This window comes from Rhamphochromis longiceps, linkage group LG23, assembly GCF_057381845.1.
Source record: "Rhamphochromis longiceps isolate RC_006_pf linkage group LG23, R_longiceps_female_GT1.1, whole genome shotgun sequence".
Lineage (NCBI taxonomy): Eukaryota > Metazoa > Chordata > Actinopteri > Cichliformes > Cichlidae > Rhamphochromis > Rhamphochromis longiceps.
Genome location: NC_140578.1, coordinates 6,940,810 through 6,964,584, shown reverse-complemented (window position 1 = coordinate 6,964,584; position 23,775 = coordinate 6,940,810). Strand labels below are relative to the sequence as shown.

General features: G+C 44.0%; 1 protein-coding gene across 2 annotated transcripts; it reads right to left on the bottom strand.

Moving 5' to 3' along the window:
- Nucleotides 1-1,023: 1,023 nt before the first annotated feature.
- On the bottom strand, nt 1,024-23,756 carry prrc2c (proline-rich coiled-coil 2C). 2 transcript variants are annotated; one of them, XM_085397386.1, is made up of 34 exons: nt 23,357-23,756; nt 16,627-16,796; nt 16,031-16,205; nt 15,733-15,842; nt 15,274-15,393; nt 14,663-14,961; nt 14,471-14,550; nt 14,125-14,261; nt 13,929-14,016; nt 13,154-13,337; nt 12,389-13,007; nt 12,124-12,296; nt 11,604-11,874; nt 11,294-11,504; nt 8,721-11,186; nt 7,913-8,073; nt 7,670-7,824; nt 7,198-7,585; nt 7,007-7,092; nt 6,726-6,920; nt 6,363-6,620; nt 5,722-5,814; nt 5,518-5,619; nt 5,245-5,416; nt 4,929-5,150; nt 4,647-4,768; nt 4,401-4,555; nt 4,084-4,315; nt 3,888-3,998; nt 3,579-3,761; nt 3,396-3,496; nt 3,042-3,168; nt 2,697-2,939; nt 1,024-2,605 (listed from the first exon to the last, which is right to left on the bottom strand). In XM_085397386.1, the coding sequence occupies exons 2-34, from the start codon at nt 16,739-16,741 to the stop codon at nt 2,339-2,341; spliced, it is 8,421 nt and encodes a 2,806-aa protein (XP_085253512.1). In that variant the 5' UTR covers nt 16,742-16,796; nt 23,357-23,756; the 3' UTR covers nt 1,024-2,338. The 2 variants fall into 2 exon arrangements, with proteins under 2 accessions (XP_085253512.1, XP_085253513.1); XM_085397387.1 differs by having other exon boundaries at nt 4,647-4,759.
- Nucleotides 23,757-23,775: the final 19 nt, after the last annotated feature.

Sequence of the window (23,775 nt, the reverse complement as noted above, 5' to 3'; positions counted from 1 at the left end):
CTACTAAAATACCATTCTAAGTCTTGGAAAACTGAAAGGGCTCAAAGCACTGCTGATTACTGGCGATTCAAATGAATAAAAACCAAGTCTTACCAATTAGCAAAGATTTAATCTAATTTTCAAATAAATAAAATGATATTTAGCATATTTGAAAGGTTTTTAAAGTACTTTCTCTCGAGACAAAACCCTGTTAACCTGGTCAAGCAGTGACTTTAACCCTCTCCAGGCAGGCGTTGCAGATTTGCAACAGTTAAATACTAACAACGTGATTACCCAACATACATATTTTATGAGTTTCTTTTACTCAGAAGTACCACTGCAGGACTTGGTTGTGCATTAGCAACAAAAAGTTTAATTTAAGCCTGAGAGGGTTAAGGGGTAATAAAACATCAGTGATTTACTGACCAGTCATAAGACCTTTCCATCAGCTCTTCAAAAGAAGGTGGAACTAGAAGAAAATGGGTTTTCCTCATGTAAGCTCTCCATTGTTCCCATTTAAAATGGTGTTTACTGACACCTAGTGGTCAGATGCAATCAAAACCAGAATTAAATTGATTAGAAATTTCACAGCATGATCATCGAAAAGGATTTGGAAGTAAAAAGCACACTTCACTGAAAAACATCTCAACAGTATATTATTTATTAGTTTCTGTAACCAAACCAAGAGAATGTAAATAAGACCGTACATATTTTAATACAGCGATGAAACCCCTGTACAAGTACAACAAAAATAAAATAAAATCAAAAACAAAACAAAACAAACAATTCATTACCCTCCCTCCCTAATCCCCCCTCCAGAGTAAGGACTTTTCCCTCAACCAGGGTAGACGTGAGGAGTCCCCTCACCACCTCAGGGCGCATACTACTGTACATTTCTGAAGGACCATTGTCACCACACCCCAAAATGAGAGCATTGTGGGTGGGGCAGCCAGTGGAGGTGAGGCAGAGAGAAAACAGCACTGATTGCTCTCATCAGCAAAGACAACAAAATAATAATTGTCCTTCTGCCCAAACACTTCAGAATTTGAGGCTTCTCTCCCTCCGTCTTTTTTTATTTTTATTTTAAACTTGTTCTCCGTCCTGTTCCTGTTCCCTCTCGCCATAAAGGTCAACACACACACACACACACACACACACACAAAAAGATTTGTTTTAAACGATCGGCTCACTGATTCCTCTACCCAGCCCTATCCTGCTAAACTCTAGCTAAACTCTAAAAATCAGTCAATAGCAGCAGGTCTCGGTGTTTGACAGTGAGGTGTGTATGTGTGTGTTTGTGTGATAGCAAGGATGGGTGTGAAAGCAGTGAATGGGTGTGTGTGTGTGTGAGACAGCAGCTCCTACACTGGAACAACTGCAAGTAGTGATCATACATCATCCATGTAAACCTGTAAATCCACTCAAATCTCAGCAATCTTAAAAAGGCTGCGACTTCATCTCTGCTCTGCTTTAACCTTTGGCTAAATAAACAGGAGAGTCCAGCTACAAGCTCTCCCTCTGTTTTTACCACACGCACAGACCCGACACACACCCACCCCAACACATCGGTAAAATCTCAGGCAAGGAGATGAGAGCAGAAGGCAGGAGCAAAGGCTCACAGGCAGACGAATCAAGAACTCAATCGATTATTAAAGTCAATCAAAAGCTGCGATTTTCACATTTCAATTCTGGTAAAAAAAAGAAAGAAAACAAAACAAATGACAACAGGATTTCAGAATTCATATCTTCGAGCAGTAATCGGATCAAACCGTTGAGCGAGAGGGTGTGCACGCCTGCACGGATCTCTGGATTAGTTATAATGGGAGATTGGGGAACAAAACGTGTGCTTCACTAAATGACATCTTAAGATTGCTTCAACTACAAAATCAAATTTGATTCATTCTCTTGTTAACAAAACAGGGATCTGATATAATGTGTGATCCTATTTGGTGGGTGGGAGGGTAAACTGAACAGAAATGAGGAGCTATAAAAAATGGCAAACTCAGCAGCAAATTTCAGATTTCTCTCTCTCTCCCCCCAACTCTCTCGTCATCTACCGTCACAGTAGATTTCTATGGAACAGCTTGCTCAGCAACTTTACCGGCAGCTAAATGTGATGGAACAACCCAACTCAAATGCCCCCACCTACAGCGGGACAAGACGGGGGAAGGAAGATGAGGAAGAGGATTTTGTTTACACTCCAAAGGGCCTACTGTCAGTAACCACTACCATCTGTATCTCTACCCAACTCCTCCCCCACGCTGTCCTCGGGGCTGATGTGAGGTGGTGGCTGAGTGAATGGGGCTAGATTCACTCTTCCATCCTTTCGTTTCATTATCTGAAGAGGGTCAGAAGTGCTTTACTTTCCCTCCTCTGGTTTGATGGCCTGCGGCTTTATGGGGCCAGTCCGTATGGGCTTGGCCGTGGATGCGGAGGGTTTTTCAGAATCTGGGCGCTCGCCTCCTGTCTGGTGGTTTGGAGCTGATGTGTCAAGCGGGGGTTTTCCTCCTTGATCGATTCGAGATGCTTTGCTGGCTTGCGGGGCCTTGAGCTGCTGCTGCTGTTGTTGCTGCTGTTCTGAGAAGAACTTGTGAGTGGACTGGAGCACCTCAGCCCGCTGCTTTGCCTAAAGAGGGAAAGAAAAATACAAATAATTCAACTAATATATCCATTAGACTGCACAGGCTACTCCAACAAACAAATAACAGCAGACACACCTTTAGGTCCTGTTCAGCCTTTAGAGCTGCTTGCGTGCCTCTGGGTGCAAGGGTTGAGCCAGGTGGTCCCCGTGGGGAGTGGTGGCTGTGCTGTGGGTGCTGCGGTCTGGGGTGAGGCATGAGCCCACCGCTTACATTGGGTGACATTGGAGGGCCCATGGGAGAGCGCTGGACACCTCCAGCGAAGGAGTTAGCATGAGGAGGGCGAACCAGAGGAGAGACTATGCTGGGCTGAGACAGAAGCTGAATAAAAAGGGAGCAGAATAAACTCAATCATTTGGAATTAATAGTTCAAAATTAGTGCTTTATACAAGTTACCAAAGAAAAACAACATTTGATTATTACCTGTGGGTTGAACTGGCCAGGAAAGTGCTGCGTCATTCTCATGCCGGCAGAGCTGGGCTGAAACTGCTTCTGGTAGAGCATACTGTTAATCTTGCTTGACTGGCTGCTAGGAGAGGTGGAGCTGGCCCTGCAGAGAGAAGTCAAAGAAACATTACAGAAACATGATATTAACAAAACCTATGAACACTCCTGAGAATAAGAAGCGCCTTAAGGTACATTTTTAGTTTGTGACACAGGAATATCTATATAAAATGACTGGTTTTCATTACAGTTTGTTCTCTTCTGTTTTGTCCACATTAAATAAGGCTTCAAATAAAAATGATAACAATGTTAACTGTACTTTTACGCATTTACCTGTAAGGACTAGAGGTGGGTGTAGTGCTCCTGCCGCTGACAGGAGGAGTCCCTGGCTTCACGTCCATCCCACTGCCAAATAGTTTCATATCCATGTCCATCTACAACACGTCACAATAAGCCACTGAGTCTCACGTAAAAACTTCTGTTTATTTAAATTGTCAAATACAGATGGTTCAATACCTTGCTGGTGGGAGGCTGCATCATGCTGTGGTTGGGGCCCATGATGCCTCGGTACGGCTGAGAGACTGGGGGCTGTCGGTTGATATTGGGGGGCTGGGTTTGGGGAGGAGTGGGAGGTAGTGCCAAGAGGGGCTGGCCTCCACCCGAGCCAAAGTTAGGCAGGGACAGCTGAGGGACTGTCACCTGGGGAGAAATTAAAACAATGGTAACCCCAAGTGAGAAGAAGAAAAATAAAGTGTGGTCCAACATTTAAAACCCAGAACAGGTTCATAAATTTATTATTATTTGTTATTTTTGCATGTAGGTTACCTGCTGCATTGCAGAACTGGGTGACTGTGTGTTGCTGTAGTAGCTACTCTGACCATGCTGTTGCACCTGCCCTGAGTACATGTTCGAGTGCTGATTCATTCCCTGTCGAGTCTGAACCAAAGGCACAAAAAAGTGAGATGAAATGCATGCATATACAAATTAATCAAATTCACTGTCCATATGATTTTCCGTTTACCTGCAGCAGGTGTGTATCAATGAGCTGAGACCCGCCCATGCCAGAGGGCTGGTTCAGCTGCGGCTCAAACAGAATGGGAATGTGCTGGGTGGAGGAGGGTTGTTGATAAGCCAAGTTGGACTGAGGCTTGCCCAGCTCAGGTGCCTGCACACCAGGATAACTGTGGAGGGATGGTCCTGAGAGCATCATAGAGGGCTGTGATAAGTTGCTCTGCATGAATGCCTGCTGGGACCTGATGGATGACAAAACCAAAGAATGAGATGAAAGAAACAATGGCGGGAAGGGAGAAGCAAACTGAAAGCCTGTGATGCCGTTACCTGTAAGGCTGCAGTGAAGAGCTAAAGAGGTCCTGTGGCTGTGAGACTGGAGGGCCGGCGCCGAGTCCTAGCTGAGCCTGATGAGTGTGTTGATGCTGAGGCTGACCTTGCAGAGGAGCATATATAGGGATGGGAATCTGCTGCACGGCAGTTGGCTATAAGGTGGGGGAAGAAGAAAAAAATTTAAATAATGGTTTTGTCTTTTAATATTTCTCTAAAGACTTAACTGTATTGTTTTATTCCTACCTGTGAGAGGCCGGGCTGGAAACCTTGCTGCTGCGCCAGGGAAGGAGGAGCCAAACGAGGATGGGGTGTGCTGAAGAGGTGGCTAGTGTCCATGTAGAAGGCTGGAATCTGAGCTGCAGAACCTACACATGTTAAACATTACAGATCAATCACAGAAACACACACACACACACACACACACACACACACACACACACACACACACACACACACACACACGAAATCCACAAATATGTAATAACAAAACCTTTAAAATCTGTATAACAGAAGTTTTCCCCTCACCTGCTGCAGACTGAGAGACGTACACCTGTGGGGTCTGCTGTTGCTGGGGCAGGAGGGGAGGCACACAGCCAAGCTGAGAGAAGCTGCTGCTACTGCTGCTATTGCTAGAAGAGGACAGGCTTCCACCTTGCAGCTGCTGGGGCTTCACCTTACAGATGTTAGGGGGGTCAGAGGCTGTGGTGGTTTTGGTACTGAGGGACGATGTCGTATAAGTGGCAGAGCCTGCGAGGTGAAAATGATTAAAAGATGTGTTTTAACAAGTTTGCAAAAACAATACTGTGGGAAGTAGGATATGTTTGAGTGGGAGTTACATTACCTGATAGTGAGGTACTGGGGGTAACAGAAGCCACCGGGATCTGTGGCATGGAGGCTGAGGAGAAGGAGGAGTATGAGGAAGCGCAGGAGGTGATGGGGGATGAGGAGGTGGTGACAGGAGAACTCTTCTCCAGACTTGGAGAATTTTCCCATGCTTTGCGTGCGGATTCCATCTGAAGAGGTAAAAGAAAGAAAAAAGTGTTTAAGTGATGGTTCAGAGAACAAAATTTTGCAGAAAATAATGTTGCTTAGAGTTTTCTGTACATCTGTGTACCTTTAGTGTTAGGTCAACAGTAGCTGGAGAGACTGTACTGAGACTGGAGCTCTGCTGGAGGGTCTCGCGGCGAGGGAGAGGCAATGAGTGCGGTAGTGCCACCTAAAAAACATAGAACCAGAGGGAGGGAAAAAAAAAGATGTAATCTCCTCAAATTAAAAATGGTGTGTAACATTTTGAGCCTGTGTAAAGACATATACTCACATTGGCCACTAAACTCTCTTCCATTTTGTTGCCTGCTGTGGGAACGCTGTCGGCCAACGACGAGGAGGGGGTGGTATAGTCAGTGACAGACTCCTGAGGGACAATAATTTAATATGAAGGCATTCATATTAAAACAGAGTAACAAAAGTACTATAAGTGTTAACTAAATGTTGTTCATGATGAAAAAGTAAAGAATTTTGGGGAGGAAAAAACATCACTGGTTAAGTAATAATTTGAATATTGTGCCAGCCATGAATGAAGTCCCAAATGAAGTCATTCAACAGAGTTTGAGGGACAGGATTTGATGCCCGGTGTTCTCTGATTTCCATTTGTAGTTTGCTTGTAGCCCAAGTGCTACTAACTGATCACATTTGAACAGACTTTGGTTGCCTGCCAGTAACCACAATGTGTGGTGAGCAAAAGATGGATGGTGTTTGCTTACATGCAGTCAATAATGACCTGATATTGTCTGAAGAGAAGTGGTTTCTTTATCATTGTATTTTTTTTAGCTCCATCTGTAAACAATAAATTGAGGACATAAACTAAACTCTCCCCCATTTCAGTCATCAGACTATATGGGTTAATTATAGCAGGACTTCATCTAGCTCAATGTGAACGGTTGTAAAACAGTTGTAGTATACCTTAGAGTTGCTGTTGTACTCTGCTGAGGGGACTGTGATCATGCCCTCAATGTCTCCACCCAGCTCTGGTACTGTGGTGTCGCTAGTGGGAGGACTGGAGTCTGCTGCTCTGCTAGCACCTCCTCCAGGTACTCCTCCCTCCATCCCATCAGCTTCTCCTCCACGTGCATCTTTGGCCTTACGATTTTTTAGAGAGCGCTCTTTACCAATGGGACCTGGCTTGTACTCCTTGGTTTCCACTGGTTCCATCTCTGGTAGCTGAGGAGAAGTGATTAAACATTTAGGCTGGAGTAAATATTTACAGAAATGACACAAGCCAGTGTCATTTAACACAAAACTGCATTTCTAGAAGACTATGTGTACCTTCTGTGTTTTGATTGGGCCAGCTCGAGGTTGTTTCTGTCTCTGTTCTTTGGGAGCAGGTAGTTTGTTTTCAGAGCCACTTTCAAGCAATGCAGGAACTCCATCACTGTCAGTGCTGCCTGCAGATGATGGCGCTCCAAACTGAATACTGTCTATCCCCAGCTCCACGCTGCCCTCCGCTCCAGGCTTTATACCCTAAAAAAAACACATGTTTCATGGTTTATCGTGTGACAAAAGCATTAAAACAATAAAGAGGAAGGTGCGAGAAGCATTTTACCTACCTCAGAGGAGACAGTACCAGTAAAGGAGGTAAGAGGTTTGTTCCAGGCACTCACAGAAGGTGGCTGGGGAGGGCTTATTGGACCAACTGGAATAAACATTGTATATTTTAGATTAGAAAGCCATCCACAATTCAACCAAAGATAATTTCAAGAGTCAAAAGATTAAGACCAAAATGAACTTTTCCACTCACGCTTCTTGACATCCGGAAGGACGGTACCACCCGCTACCTTGTTCTCCCACAATTCAGTACCCAGAGTACTGTGTGTCTGTGCAGGTGCAGGGGGTAGGCTCTTTGACGTGAAGTCTGCAGCAGCAGGGGGAACAGAAGGCAGAGGAGCCACTGTTCCTTCCAGAGTCTGAGGTGAAGCAGCAGGCTGGGAGGAGGCATGATGAGGATGTTGGGCAGCAGGAACTGAAGGCTGCTGTTGGGCCTGGGGGGCAGCAGCTACAGGAGGCTGAGACTGAGGGGCCTGTTGTTGTTGCTGCTGCTGCTGCGATGACTGCTTTTTAGCAAATCTTGGTGGCAGCTTTCCTCCACTTCCTCTGCTCTTCTCACCGGGGCCTTTTTTACCCCAGTTCTGTAGGACATGTGTGGATATTAGTTACACACCTACATTTTTTTAACTTTAAACATTGCACCACACAAACTATCGTTCCCCCACCTGAGTAGTTTGCTCTTCTTTTTTCCGTTTCTCTTCATCCTGCAGACGCTTCTGTTGTTTTCGGGAGACAACCTCTGTGAAACCATCATCGTTGGCACTGGACTGTGGGTCCTCTGTGGTGGTAACCTCTGGGTGGTCATCAATAATCACAACACCTACAATAACAACAAATTTAACCTCAGTTTTCAAGTGATAAACAGCTCGAGTGCAGTACAGGCTTAATCTATGAGCATGTTTACTGACTGGCATAATTATTGAGATCAAACTGAGAAAGAGCATTCTCCTTGGGCTTCTTGGTGGCCTGCTTAGCTTCATCTTTGCGACGCGCAGGCTGCTCTTTTGCAGGTCGCTGGGCTGCTCCTCCAAGTGCTAGCGCTGCTGTCTCTGAGTTCTGGGCTGCAGGGCTGTTTCATTAAGAGACAAGTAGAAAGCAAAAACATTTAAACCTTTAATTCCTGTATATTTATGCAAAAAACAAAACCACAGGCAGCTTGTACAAGAAACAGTGAGAATCTTTCTGCTTTCCTTCAGAAACCTGAGACACAGTAAAAGTCTAAAAATACCACCAGTCTGATTCCGTATTTAGCTACTTTTATGACAGCCAATTATAGCATACTGATCACCAGAGTGAAGAATCCTTCTAAATAATTGCAGAAATAATGGCCCCTTTTAACAAAACTTAAAGCTCAAATACAAGGATTGAATTTAGTTCCTACATCCCATAAAACTGATTGTGTATAATAAATATACTATGATGATTATACCCCTTTCCTTTTTTAAATGCACTTCCAGTAGAAATTCTTCTGGAAATTTCTTTCATCTTAACAAGATCATTTCCAGATTTATTTACCAGGGAAAGAAACCCAGTCTTGAACTTAAAACAACAAGAACATGCCACTTCAAACTACTGCGATATTTACATTCTGCACTGGTGCTATTCAGTTGAACTCTTAATTAGGCATAATAACTACACAAATGGTTTATTGTTTGAAAATAAACTCTGTTCAACTTCTTTGTGCAAGTGACAAAAGCCTCATTGTCTCACACTCACCCTTTGCGGCCAGCTTTGGCCCCTCCTCTCCTCTCTCCCTTGCCCCCTGTGTAGCTGCGCCCTGGTTTGGCTCCACTGTTGCCTCTACGATTCTGTCTCTCTGTAGGCCTCTGACTCGAAAAGCTCCTCTTGGCTCCAGGAGCTCCATCACGTTTTGGTGTCAGCCCTCCATCAGGTGAGCTTTTACTGGGAGTCAAAGAGCCCTGGGGTGGTGCAGGGGCTGGTGCAGATGCTGTAGCTGCTCCATTAGCAGGCTCCACTGCTCCTTTCTTCTCTTCTCGCTCTCTCCTTTCATTAAAGTCACTGCTCTCAGAAGCAGTTTCCCATTCCTCATTCGCCTGATCTGACGAGTTCTGATTTGACAAATCAGGCGACTTGGTACCAGCAGCAGTAATAGTGGGACTACTTGTATCAGGCAAAGGCGCTTCTAAAGGAGACTGCAGGTCAGGTGTGGGCATAGAGGCTGCCGTTTCTGCAGGCACAGTTAATGGGGTTCCTGGAGCTCTAGAGAGAGTTGGGGAGAGGGGGATTGGGGCAGTTGCAGTGCTGGGCACAGCAGCAGCAGGAGGCACTGAGGGTAAAGAAACAGGGGGACTGGGGGCTGACTCTCCACTAGCCAAAACTGCAGCCTCACGCTCCTTTAAACGCCTAAAGCGGGGCGGTTTATCTTGCCTTGGGGGCCGTGCTGGTCTAGATCGACGAGGCCTCTCTCTGCTACTTTGAGGACCCCCCTCCCCAAATTTCTTCCCCTCAGATTTTGGGGGTCGTCGGTCAGTAGGAGGATTGTCAAATCTTGATGTGGACTCTGCATCTTCAGGCCTGAATGTCTCCATGGGTTTAGAGGGCCACTGGGACGAAGGTTCTCTGGGTGCTGGTCGTCTAAGAGGGGCTGAGCGTGGGCCTCCACGCTCCCTCGCTCCACCTCGTCTGCTGTATAATCCCCCTCTTCCTCGCCGAGAAGGCTCTCCTTTAGGAAGGAATCCTGGTTTGGGGCGGCTTTCATCATCTGCTCTTGATCCAACCTTTTCCCCCATGTGAGGTGGTCCAAAGCCTGGCTTGTGAGATACTGAGCGGCCCTCCCCAGGGAGCTCTCTTCTCAGTGGACGGCTAGGTTTGGTGCTAGGCTCACGGTCAGATGGTCCAGTATCACTGGCAGACTCCCTCCCGCCTTCACTTTCAGAGTCTGTGTCTGAACCACGGCGCCGTCTACGTTTTGGTATAACCTCAAAGTCCGAGCTCTCACTTCGCGTTTCACTTTCCTCCCTGTTGCGAAAGGCAGCAGCACCTGCAGCAGATGGTAAATCTGAGCGTGATCGGGGCTCTCGATAGGGGTATTCTGCCCGGCTTCTACCCCGACTCCCCCTGCCTCTACCACTGTAAGTCCCACGGTAGCTTCGTCCTCTGGAATAATACTCCCCTCGACCACGACCTTTGAAATTTGAGTCTGCCGGCCATTCTCGCTCTCTGTCCTTATCCATTTCCTTCTCCCGCTCTCGTTCCCTCTCTCTTTCCTCTCGCCCCCTCTCTCTTTCCTCTCGCCGGTAGGAACGTGGAGGGAGGTTGGACTCTTTCCGAGAGGGCAGTTTGGGTTCTGGATGTTTCTCATTGCTGGGTGCCTTTTCCACCTTCTCCTCCTGAGAAGAAGAGGTGGGAGCCCCAGAAGAAGGCTGAGAGTCTCTGGCCCTCTGATGGGCAGTTGGAGTTTCCTCCGCCTCTGCAGTTTCTCTCTTTCCCTCACCGTGAGGCCTGGAGTCTTCTGATACAACAGCAGCTGCAGATGGAGCTTTGGACGACTGTTCCTTTTTGGGCCTATCCCCTCTTTCCCCTCTCTCATGACGCCTCTCTCTTTCTTCTCTTTGCTCCCTCTCTTCTTTCATGTCCCTTAAGACAGGTTTCTTTATTGGCCCAGATCTACGTGCAGGTCTGTCTCCTCCTGGTCCTTCTCTGCGTCCAGCTCCTGATCTTCCACCCCACCGCAGCTCAGTCTTCTGCTTGCTGGGTGCTGGCAGAGGCAACTTCTCTTGTTTGTGTAATCCATCAGCAGGAGGGGTAGCTCTGTTATTTGTTACAGCAGCCTGAGAGTAGAGCTCATTCTGGGGCTTATCATCAGTTCGTTCCCCTGCTTCCTGTATCTCTAGTGATTTTGTTCCCAGGGGTAGCCCGTCAAACCTAGGCTCTTCAAGCTTAAGAGAGTGGCTGGAGCCCTGTGAGACATTTCTCTGGAGCATGGCTTGGCCAAGAGCTTCTACCTCCTCCCCACTTGGTAAGCCTGGCTCCTCTGGGTCAAAACCTGTGCCTACAGGGACTCTGTCAAGAGGTCCTGGCAAGTCTTCCGGGCCCTGCGTAAATGCTGATAGAGACTCTGAAGGGTCCCGGAAGAAGTTACTTTTACGAGAGTCCAATGAACCGTGATCTTGGGGATAGATAGCTGGAAGACCCCTGTCCAGATCCAAACCAGAATCCATCCTATAAATAAAAACACCAAATTTTAATTGAGATGTTTAAAGCATGAAAGAAGTTAATTACCAATTACTTCCATTCATATTTTTTTCTGTCAATTAATATTTTTTAACCTTTGCTCCTTGTTATCATCCCTTCCTTTTGGAGGAGTCACAGAAGGTAATGGCTCTGACTGTGGGTATGGGTCTGATCCCCAGACCATCCGTGAGTCTGAGGCCAGGCCGTGGTCACGAACTGGTCGGGTTAAGTGGTCAAATGAATCCGAGCTAGAGCTTGAGTTGTCCCCTGGCTCCCTGCGTACAATCTGCTTAGGTGGCATCCTCCCTGAAGTTGACAAAAGATGTACTTTGAAAAAAACAAAAAAAAACCCACACAGCAACACTTATGCAAAATAAATTTGGTGTGGGTGTGATATCTACTTACCAGGGTGAATGTTAGTTGGCATGTCCATAGGTGGCCGGCCTGACATCATCCGAGGGTCCATGTAGGACTGCATCATAAGCCAACGGGGATCAAATCCCATGGAGGCCAAGTGTTGGTGGTGAGGGCCTATGGGTTGGTACATGGAGCGGTGCTGTTGTTGCTGCTGCTGCTGTTGTTGGGCAGCTGGAACGCTGCCACCACTTGAGGGAGACACAGAGCCCCCACTCTGCTGTTGCTGCTGTTGTTGCCATTGCTGCTGCTTCATCTGTTCCTACAAGTGCATTGAAGAACATTTAAGAAATGTTAAAAAAAAAAACTCAAGCCAACTTAACCCATCAAACAGACACATCTTATCAAATTATTCTACCAAGCGCTCAACCTGATCACCATATGTCACAGTTAAAGCTATTGCAAAGAAACAGCTCAGGTGTGGAAATGTTGCTTGACAGGCCTTCTAAGATCCCCAACTAGCCTATGGTACAACCAGATAATGATTTACCAAGTAAGGCCAAACCCTTACCTGCTGTCTGAGGAATCGAGGTGGTAAAGACTTCTGAAACTGTTTGGAATAGCCTGAGATGACAGAAGGACGCATAGCAGCTGCTGCCTCCCCTTCCAGCGGTGATTGTGCAATAGGGACTTCATCACCAGCAGGGGTTTCCTTGTGGGGCAAAGACATGTGGGGCTCATCCACTGTGGAAAAACAAAAACAGTATTGGCATTAATTAACAAGTGGTAGTCAGATAATTTTTTTGCAACTTGATCATTGTTCAGAGTTAGCTTACCTCTGTTGTCCTCCATGTTAAAATAGTCTCGGATTGGCACTGAGGTCCTATCAGTTTGGTTCTCGTCCATTATGGGACCAACCTCAGCCAAGGAGGTCTCTCCCTCGCCCTGTGGCTGCTCTGGAGCTAAGGCTACAGGTCTCTGGACAGGCGGGGTGGGCTGACGAGGCAGGTGAACCTCTTCCTCAGCATTTGGTTCTGCTCTATCTCGCTCCCCTCTCTCAGGTAAGGAAGTCTGCATGACTGTGGCTTGTGATTGTGAAATTGGGACTGAAGGTGCAGGACTAGAAACAGGAGGAGTTGATAAAGATGCTTCCTCACGGGGAGCTCCTGCCTCATCATTGGTGGTCTGAGCAGGGGAAGGCTTGCCCTCATTAGCCTGGCGGTGTTTTTCATTTAAACGTTTAAGTTTTTCAGCACAAGCAGCAAGTCGTTGCTCCTCCATCCGGCGTTCCTCTTCCTCTCTCCTCCGTCTTGCTCGCTCTACAGCTTCAGAAATTTCAGAAGACTTTTTCCGTTTTTGCCGCCAGGCTTCAGAATCCTCCTCAGCACCAGGTGCCCCTGCAGCCTGTGCTTTGCCCCCACGCTGAGCTCCACCACCACCAGAGCGACTGCCAGCCTGAAAAACGGAGAATAAAGTCATAAACAAAGTGATCACAGTGTTGTTACGTTCCCCTAAACGGGTCCAGGCGGTGAGGGGGAAGTAACAGTGTTAATAAAAATTAAGACATGATAGTAGGCTTCTGTAACTTGCACATGCTTTACCTGGAAGTCCTGTGTAGCAGCTGATTTATTATATTGCCCCATACTCCCAGGTGATGGGGCTCTGGGATCAACACTCTCAGCCCATGAAGCTTTACTTCCTCCACGGTCCTCAGATCCCTCCTTCCAGCCCTCCTGACCGTCCGTTGGCCGAGCTCTCATACGATCCACTTTACCCAGCCATTCCCTGAAAAGAAGATAGTTAAGTAAAAAAAAAAACAAAAAACCAAACAAACACCTAACACGCATGCCCAATTTTCAACTAACCTGAATTGCTAGTTTCATTAATGACTTCACCACAAATGCAGCCAAACTTCCATTTAAAATAAAAAAAATGTTTTATTATTTCACTTTGCATAAATTATTTGCCACTTTGCCCATCAAAAAGTGACAATAATGCTTCCATTAAACAACCATTCTCATGCTGTGGCCTCCCAGCAATATGTGAATATCAATTTCTTTCTTTGCTCATGGAAGTGAATGAATCGTCAAGCGCTGTAAATCATCTTTAACAACTGCCCATTACTGCACTGTTTTATCGTGTATTGGTCCATTTACCAACAATCATTCATAATGTTGTCCACCTCATTCAAATGCATACGACTGTTTCCCCTACTGTAGCCATCTGTATTAATCATAAGTTAATAAAACTTTGGACCAACTCAGTTCAAATTTTGCCAATACTGGGAAACACTTGTGTGGTGCAAGTGAAGAACACAAAAAGTAAAAGCAGGATATAGTAAATGAGTAAATGAATATATTAAAAAAAAATGCTAACCAGTTTTCTCCCTTGTCTTTAGCAGCTTGGTTCTCCTCATCATCACTGAAGTTAAGTTTCTCAGTGTAGTCCACCTCCATCTGAGCTCCTGAATTGCAAAATAGACATGACTGATAAGAAGCTAGAATTATCAGAGACGCACAAATTTCTATTACAATTAGATGTTGTCATTTATAGAAGATATAAATCTACTGACCTGCCCAGCCCTCATCAGCATCAGTGTCCAAGTTGTCGAGTTCCTTCAGTTCAGTTGCACTGATAATAGAGGGTCTGTCTGGGTCTTGAAGCCAGGATTGTGGGGGTGGCTGCTGAGGTCGTGCTGAACGAGGAGCCCTGAAAAATAAAGGAAAGTTGATTTTTAAACCTAACAAATACATAAATTACTTGTGTACACAATGTGCTTCTGTGATCATGTAATTTGTGTAGCAATGATGTTAATGTTTCATGTTTAAAATAATCCAAAAATACCGTACTAATAAAAACTCAAAATTGATCTTTTTTTTCTGCAATCCAAGTATCAAGCGCTTATCCCTTAAACTCACTTTGCCCCATCTTGTGGTACAGGGTATCTGAAGTTCCCCTGCCCTGCACCAAAGGACATTTGCGGATAGGCGTGGAACATCTAAATCACAGAGACAGCAATCAACACACAACGTAAAGAAAAACAACCACTAGTTTTTGCAGTTGTGATATTTTTGTTTTGCCCATCCAGAATATGTAACAATATTACGTACATAAGGTGGCATCATGCTCCTGAAAGCAGGGTCAAAGTGAGTTGGTACGCCAGCAGGAGGCTGTTGGCCTCCATTAACTTTAGGTTGAGGGGGGCCAGAGGGAGGTAACCTCTCCCTGGGATCCTTCTTCTCCCTTTGGCCATCAGTGGTTGTGTTTCGGCCAGGTTCATCAGCTTCGACAGGTGGCGTAGAGGTACCAGGGGCCGTGCTACCCTCCTCCACAGCCCTGTTCTCCATCTCCGGGGGGCTAGGTGCAGTGTTCAAATTCCTGCCGCCACCCTCACGCCAACTGCCAACATCTACCAGGACAGACAGAAAAGAGGTTTTAATTGTCTGATTACAGTTAGGAATCTTTTAGACCAGGGGTCTCAAACTTAAATGAGCTGTGGGCCACTGCTGGCACTGTCATTTCATTGGAGGGCCACTGTAGTGTTCAAGTAGTACAAAAAACCAAAACCAAAAAACACCAAACAAACAAGAAAACACCCCAAAATATTTCAAAAAGTGTAGTTTTTTTTTTTTTTTTTTAAATTTTAAATATTGTATAACAAGAGAAAACTGCAAACGTGAATGCAATCCCCCCCGTTCCCCCGTCGTGGCTGTGTCCATACTTTGAGGTCTAAGGCTTGGGCCTGGTCCATAAGGCTCCTCTTCTTGACAGTCCTTGACCTCACCAGCCGCCTGCAAGCTGGGAAACTCCTGGTGAAAATGGCTGCTCACACGGGGAGAACCTGTCCAGGACAAGCAGATCATTATAAATGTGAAGAAATCACAAGGTTAAATATATAACAGTCATTTACAGATGCACTGAAGGGTCTAATCCGCAATTTGGTACACAGAAGTTCTACACCCTAACATTACATTATGCAGAGTTCAAATGATCTGCATTCCAAGCGGACTATAATGGCAGACTGAGGATTGGGACTTTGTTTGGTGAACACAAGTAGGGAATGTGCTGGATACTGTTTACAATCTTTTACATAATTTCCTAGCACAACCATGGTGTACACATAGATAATAGTTTTTTGAGCAGGTGTAAGGCTTACGGAGCAAATGGTACGCATATTTACCGTCTAGCTGTGTCTGCTTGCTGTTTGCCCAGGAACGACTGCCCCCAACAGAAAGGTCCTGTGGCTGGACCACTGCTGGTTTGTTTTGAGGTGGTGGTGTCTCCTGTTGCCTATGGTACATAAAAACAGGGTAAAGCTTTCAACAACATGAATCTGAAATATGAATGGTACTTCACTTTATATTAGATAATTACAGCTACTGTTAAGTAACTTGGGGTAAAACGTTTAGACTATTTTCCTCTGTATGAAAAAAACAAATGTGGATCTAAGATATTTAATGCAAGCAAGTTAAATGCACCTCTCCTCCCCGGCTTCAGTTCGAGATGCCCATCCACTGCCGTCTTTGGGGACAAGGTTGACGTTGGGATCGTTTCCCTTGTTCTCTGCTTTCAGGCTGGGGAGGTTGGCCGGAGGGGGCATGCGCCGGCTGACAGCAACTTTGCCCAAACTCTGGAGCCCATGTCTGGCAGCCACTGGAATGAAGAAACATTATGCAGAAGAAGATCAAGATTAGGATATTTTGCCCCCCTGAACTGCTTTTAAACAATGTTCACATGAGTAATAGGGGTCAGCTTGTTTGACTTATTTTGGATTTATTCATAACACAGCTGTCACACTGCTCCTCATGCAGCCTGCAGTGTAGTCCCAACACGTCAGTGATAAACTTGACAATTAAAAAGAACACAGACAAAAGATACCCGTTTGTTTATATGCATTCTCTCTGTATAATTCTTTATCTGAAGTATACCAACAAACAACCTCATAACTGCCTATGAACATGAATATAAAAACAGTTAAGCCAAATCAAAGATTCATCGAGTACTTAGAATAATTAGATTAAAAAAAATATATCCTACAATTCTTTGCTTCCATGCTTTATTACTGGAAGCTTACCTGCAGTTTTCTGGGTTTCCAGAGATTTGCCTTTGTAGGTGTTGAAGAGGCTAAGGGTTGCATACTTTGTTTTGCCATCCTTTGCCTTGGTGCTCTGCCCTGACTTCTCGGACATTTCGCTGGAAACTCATTGAGTCTGGTCCTTTGGCCTCGCCCCCAGAACCAGCCTCCTATAGCACAAGGGAGAGAAAAATAAGATCAGAGAAGAGACCCCCCCCCCCCCCCCAAAGTTTATTGGCTAAAATACCAATGTGTTTGACTTGGTATTAAATTTAAAAGGGGTTTTCCCTCCAGGGACTACGTTAACACTCATAATGAACTTGCATGAACCCTGATCCACCTAGTGAGCAGATCATCTTTTAATGGTCTGCCAAATTGGAAGTAGGGCTGCCACAAACGATTATTTTGATAGTCGACTAGTCACCAATTATTTTTGCGATGAGTCGACTAATCAGATCATGCACCCATTGGACATAAAATGTACAACTTATTGCACCAGCATCTGCTACTCTTATATAACTATCATTAGCTTACAGCTTTAAGTGTGTAAGGTATGTGCTAACTAAAAATAAAGACAAGATGATAGTTTATTAAATTTTAATGAAATGTGCAGATTGTTTCAGTGGAGTTTAATAAACTCAGCCGTGTGCTCCTTGCCATCTAAAATATAACAGGACATCGGAGTATATTCTCGAGCATGTCACACTTCTGATAATCAGTTGCCTGCTTGACGTTTATTCAGCTGTGTAAAAACGATAACTTTAATCTCAGCCAAACCGATTTACTCAGGAACAGATGAAATACTAAAAAAAGCCAAACAATATAATTTTTAAGTTATCCAAGTCACTCATATTATGTTTAACCTGAGTAGCGAAAGACTGTGGTGGGTTTGAAAACGATTTGCCGCGAGTCCGGTGTTCTCACGGGCTCTAGTGAGCCTTGAACCCCGGTTAGCTATCGAGCTGGTGGGTAAAAGACGTCTCCAAAAACGTCAGAGCGCTTTGGAAAATATGTGGTCTCTTGATAAACTGAGCAAATATTTGAGGTTTACACAGTTATATTCTCGCCTGAAAATCTGTTAAGTTTATTTTGTGACCATGAAAGAATAATAAGAGTAATATTAAAACCAACTAGCTGCCACCATTGTTGAAAACTGAGCAGGGCCGCGCTATGAATACTGGGACACAGCTTCTTCTTCTTCGGGGTTTAACAGCAGCTGGTATCCTTGTACATGCAGTGCTGCCATCTTCTGTTTCTGTCCGTTATTAAACTCTTAAATCCTACTACTTATTCCAGCGTCTTTTGGGATCTTACAAAGCTTCAAACGACGCGTCGACTATTAAATTACTCGTCGACGATTTTGATAGTTGATGTAATCGTGACTAGTCGACTAATCGCTGATAATTGGCGTCTGTCTTGTGTCAGTGACGTAAAAGGCGGATTTAATGCGACATGACCGTTCAAACAGCAGTCGCTTTCTAAAACATCGGATATGTATCGGATTCAGTACCACATACGAAAGTGACCCAGATCGGATTTGAAAATATCGGATTTGTGCCGTTCACACTGTCATACCATGATCGGATATGGGTCGCAGAGGGTAAAGAAAAATCGGATTTGATGCGCTTTTGCCTGCAGTGTGAACGTAGCCATAATGACTTTTATCAAAAAAAAAAAAAAAAAAAAAGAAAAAAGAAAAGAAAAGAATACCCACCAAAACCTTTTAGTAGTACAAAGACAACATAAGAAATGACACAAGAAAAGGCACTCTGCTCAGTTATGGCAATGGGGCGATGACAGGAAATAGAGTAGGATTTAAGATACACAGTTCAGTAACCAAGAAAAGGAAACACCAGAAAGTGAATTGGAGTGAGCAGCTCCAAGAACAGAGAGCCGACACATTTACAGCTGCAGTGTCTTTCCTATGTCACACAAAGGTCATTTATTATTAACGGGGGAAGTGGTGTAACATAGTCTGTAAGTGTGAGATTATGTTGGTGTGTGTATGTGCGCGCTTGGGGGAGCCGACAGCTCAGATCAGTCCACACTATCCAAAATGCTGCCGGTGAACACCAACAAACTAACTTAAAAGGAAAAAAAAAAAAAAAAAAAAAAAAATCATATTCAGGACAATGTGGCTCTCATTTTACAAAATACTTTCAAAAAGATTTCCTCTTATTTTCTGTAAGTATGAGAGTATGAACATTACCCCTGGTTTCTGTAGCGATGGTAGCCAATACAAATCCATAGTGCCTTTATTAAACCAAAAACACATCTCCATTCTGTTCAGTTCAGCTTATTTATTCATTTTTAAAAAGAAACCTTTTTATTTTTTGTTGGTTTCTTCATTCTTTTTCCTCCCAACTTAGACCAGGTTTATTAATTGCCCCAAAATAGATTTTATGACTCATTTTAGAATTTTACATTTTTTCCCCAGAGGCACCCACAATCAGTTTATTAGCGGACAATTCTTCACTCAAGCTTTTTGTTTGCTGGCCACATTTCTATAAGGGCAGTTCTCAACTTCATCCAGCTGTTTCCTCAAAAAGGATCTGTCTAACCAAACCCCCTCGCAGGTAGAGCTGGGCGATAGAACGATAACGATATGTATCGCGATATAACTTTTACTCGATAGAGAAATTAAGCTATCGCGATAGACCTCGCCGCTCTTGTCCTCTTAAAAAAATAAAATAAAAAATAAAAAAAGGTCAGCCAATCTAAATTAAGTAGCGCAGAGCCGAACCAATCACAGCCGCAGCGTCATGTCGCGTGACTTGTTACTACAGCACAAGTGCCAAGCCGCACGTGTGTTTGTTTGGGAAGCAGCCAGCGGGTAATGGAGGAAATGAGTGTGCCGACTAGAAAAATCAACCGAGCGTGACCGAAGAGTAAACAGATGATGGTTCCAATGCCGGAGAGATTGTCGAACGGAAGAGCCATAGAAGTTCCGTAGTGTGAAGGTATTTCGGCTATTTCAAGTCTGACAAAAAACAGAGTAGCGTGCACTGTAAATTGTGCCGAAAGCAAGTCTGGAAATACATGCGTCACACTGTGCGCCACGTTATTGTTTCGGTGAAATGAATTTCTACAATACTGTTAATTCTACTCTCTGCAGTGTTTAAATGCTTACATATACACACAGTTACTGTCCCTCCACACATACGACTCGGTTCTGCTTCTATGCCCCAGCTTTGTTTACTTTTTCCCACCGAGGCTTCTAGACTTCTGATTGGCCAACATTTCTGCACGGTTAGGAATCTAGCGCCACCTGCTGCTTTGGCATGTTCATAGCAGCGTTTTCCTTCATTTCTGCCTTTATGTGTGGACGGGATTATTTTTTAAAACGAAAAAGGAAAATCTCCGTTTTCAAAAATACCCGTGTACGTGTGGACGTAGCCTCAGTCTCTGACTGGAAGCGCTAATTCGTCATTCGGCTTTTGTCAGACTAAAGTAACTGTTAAAACTGTTTGAAAAGCTAAGCTATACAACAAGGAGAGATTGAGAATTTCCTTTTAGTTCTCAGTTTATTTGATATTGACAAAAGTTAGTCAGTTTTGTCTGTTCTTCTGTAAAACAAACTAAGATTTATTTTTAGAATTAATATTTTGTTTCTAAGTGGAATTGACAATTTAGTCTGTTTCGTTTGTTCTATTTTGAAACTTAAACGCTTTAGCGGCTGCCTTTTGTGTAGTTTGCAATATTTGCCTTTATTTATCTGAAAAAGTCTCATGTTCCTTAAGTACATCTACCCTGTTGAACTTATTATGGGAAATAAATATTTAAATAAAAACAAGCTGCTGATTATTTCACATTTTACTTGTGAGCAACAGCACATTTAAATCTTACAAATATAGTTATTTGGCTTATATCGTGATAGATATCGTTATCGCCTGAAATGAAAAAAACATATCGTGATATGAAAAAATCTCATATCGCCCAGCTCTATTGGCAACTGATGTGGCCCCAAAGTTGCCCGCAAACACAGAAGAGGGGAGACCAAAGTCAGCAGCAAAGCTGTAGTTCCTCTCATTCTGAGGATTACTACTGCAGTAACAAAATCACCACAGGGCAACATTAACACCAAGTTTCACATCAGAGCAAGATCGGTCCAGTGCTTCACTATTAAACATAATACAGCACAATAATAGTTCATCTTAATTGTTTTTTTTTTTTTGTTTTTTTTTTTTTAAATAATCGCTGGAAGCCCAAATTCTTAATTAAAAATAAAACTATTACTCGCTCAGCTCTAGCATGTTGGCAGTGAAAATATTTTCCTGTTCTGGATAACAAAGTTAATAAACAAAGATGATGTTTTTGACACATTTGAGAAGGCATTAATAACTGTCGCCACTGTGCTTACACTTGAAAGTAGAGCATAACTAATTAACAAGACATTTAAACAGTGCTGCCCTCACTTGACAGGAAAAGACATACTTAAACTAAATATGCCAGGTAACTACTGGGTCTCAGATGTTATGCTGCCACCTGCTCCCCTCTAACATTGTGACAGGAAGTTGTAAACAGGCAAGGTGGATAAGAAAGTGGTGTGGTTCTGCAGTGCAAAATCAATTGTTGTATGCTGGTTGTGTCAGAGTAAACTGCCATACAACCACTTAACTAGAACAATGTATACACACATTATGCAAACACATGTGGACATTATTCTGCAATGAAATATGACTAGAGTTCAAAATTGCTCATAAATCCACACTCAAAAATTAGGAACACTATTGGTTTTGTGTGGTTATTGGCACTCTAAATGAAGGTTAGGACAAGGGATGCGCTGATCTGACATTTGGATTAAATAATGGTCCAATAGAGACTCCGGTGTTGGTAACAATAAGCTGAGCAGTGTGATTTCTCTCAACTCGAAACTGGACAAGTTTAATTTGTGCATCTCTAGTAAAAATAATTTTTTTAATTTGCAAGACTCCCTTTTACAGGTGAGCTCTACTTGCAAGTTTAGTAGACTGAGGTTACGTGTCTGTATATTGCTGATGTCTACACCATTCTGTTTGCAGCGGGGCTAGATGATTAATTTGGTCATAATGCAATTGCAATTTTGATTTACAGCAATAATACAACTAAATAAACGTTAGAATATGATTACTACTACAAAGCATTTGTTTTGTCTCTTCTTGATAGCAGTACTTTTTCACCTGTAATGTGACTAACAGTCTTGTTCTTGATGGTCCTCTATGTTTTGCACTGTAATGGTGCAGTTTAAAAAAAAAAAAAAAAAAAAAAAAGGAAGAAGAAAAGAAAAAGAAGAATCTACACTGGCCATAATGGGCTACAATTTATATATACACCAGTCAAAGTTAGAGAAAATGGAGAGAATACAGAAAATATTAAACCCTTAATAATGCAAGCCCTGTCAACAATCGACTTTGCCAGCAATATCTGTCAAATAATAACCTGCCACATGATATGGCCCATAAATAGAAAACATTAATAATTAGAACCCACTCAGCATCTATCAACTGACATTCACATTGGTCAGGGCCAATGAAAGAGGCTTAAGTAAGCCATTATTAATGACTGCTTAGTGTTTTTGGCACAGTGAACATAAAGCTGGGTGAAAGGACTGGAAATTATTATGTTTATTCAATGGCATCAATCCTAATGAATCCATTTCCTTTGGGAATTGTCTGCAATTCCATTGTGCCCATAAGAAGGTGAAGTATGGTTTTGTTTTCAGTATGAGGATGGGTAGGTGCTTAGATTGGACATTCAAATGAATTAAAGTCATGTCATGGGATTAAGTGGTGTGATAAAAAAGTAAACTGATATCAGTCCCTTTAAAGTTGTTTTTTATGCCAAATGAAGGATAAAAATAACTTATCTTTATCTTTATAAATCACTGCTTCCCAAAGACTGTTCCCTTCTTGTCCCTGTGCCTCTCTGATCAGGCACCATCACTGACTGGTGGATCAATAAGTACTACTCTAATCAATATTTCCCTGAATGGCCTCCTTGAAACCATTCAGATGTAGACCCATTACTAATGGTAAATGCATAAGCAGAAAGCATCACCATGAAGCCAATTAATTATCTTCCAAGTATTTTCCACATCCAAGAGATGCTTATGAATCATATGGAGTCTTAGACAACTCAACCCTGCCAACATGCATACTCACAGAGTAAAAATGTTCTTTACGACCACAATTCGTTAAATCTGCACCTCATCATGGCTGGAAATGAAAGCAGTGCGCTAAAGTTTCATTTTAACATAAAGGAAAATAACACCAGGACATGTTCCTTGGTTAAATGCCAGATCAGATATAAAGGTTTCACTGTTCCGTGCAGTTTACTTTTCTTAAATTACTGCCATTCATGAATCTGCAGGCCATCTCTCCCCATGAATCGACCCTGTGGTGGGCTGGGTGGCTCATACCGGCAGGGGAGTGCAGGCCCTATTCGCCGGAACTCAACCAAACCGGGCTCAAATATCACCTCACTCTCACAAAAGCTAGGCACAAAACCGCCAACATTATAACGCAGCCAACGGGCCAGCTTTTAACGTAAAATGTCATTATAGGTGGCGTTTGAAAGCAGGCCGTCAGCTTGCACGGTTTAGCACAGTTCCGTTTCTTACTAGTCGCCATCACCTCCACTTCCAGCCCGTCAGTGGCCAAAGCATGCTAACCAGCTAACGCTGTGTGCACACCAGCCCATCAGTGACTGAACAAAACTTCACACTTTCAACTTGCATGACACACAGACCCACCTGCCACCGCCGGTGCCTCCTTTATCCTTTCGGGTGCTGTACGGCTTTACTTGAAATCCGGTTTCGGCCTGGTTTGTAGTGGACCAGTGAGTGTCTGGCCGGCGGATTACAAAAGCTGGCTAGCCTGCTAACCCAGTTCGGCTAACGATGGTTAGCTACTCCGCTCGCTGGCTGCCAACAAACCGCTCTCCACATGCGCGGTCCTGCACTTTCTGTCTTCTCCGCAGTTTCACGCCACCGGTCTCTTCTCGTCTGCTCGGCCGTTACAGCGGGAACCGGTTCGCAGTCTTCTCGTGGTTCCGTATGTCTCCCCACCCGTTATCTCGTACCAGACCGTTTTTGTAGTTGAGTGAGGCCCCGCTCGCGCCGCGGCCTGTCTCACAATCAAAGATGGCAGACCGCGGTTGCCAGATATGCTT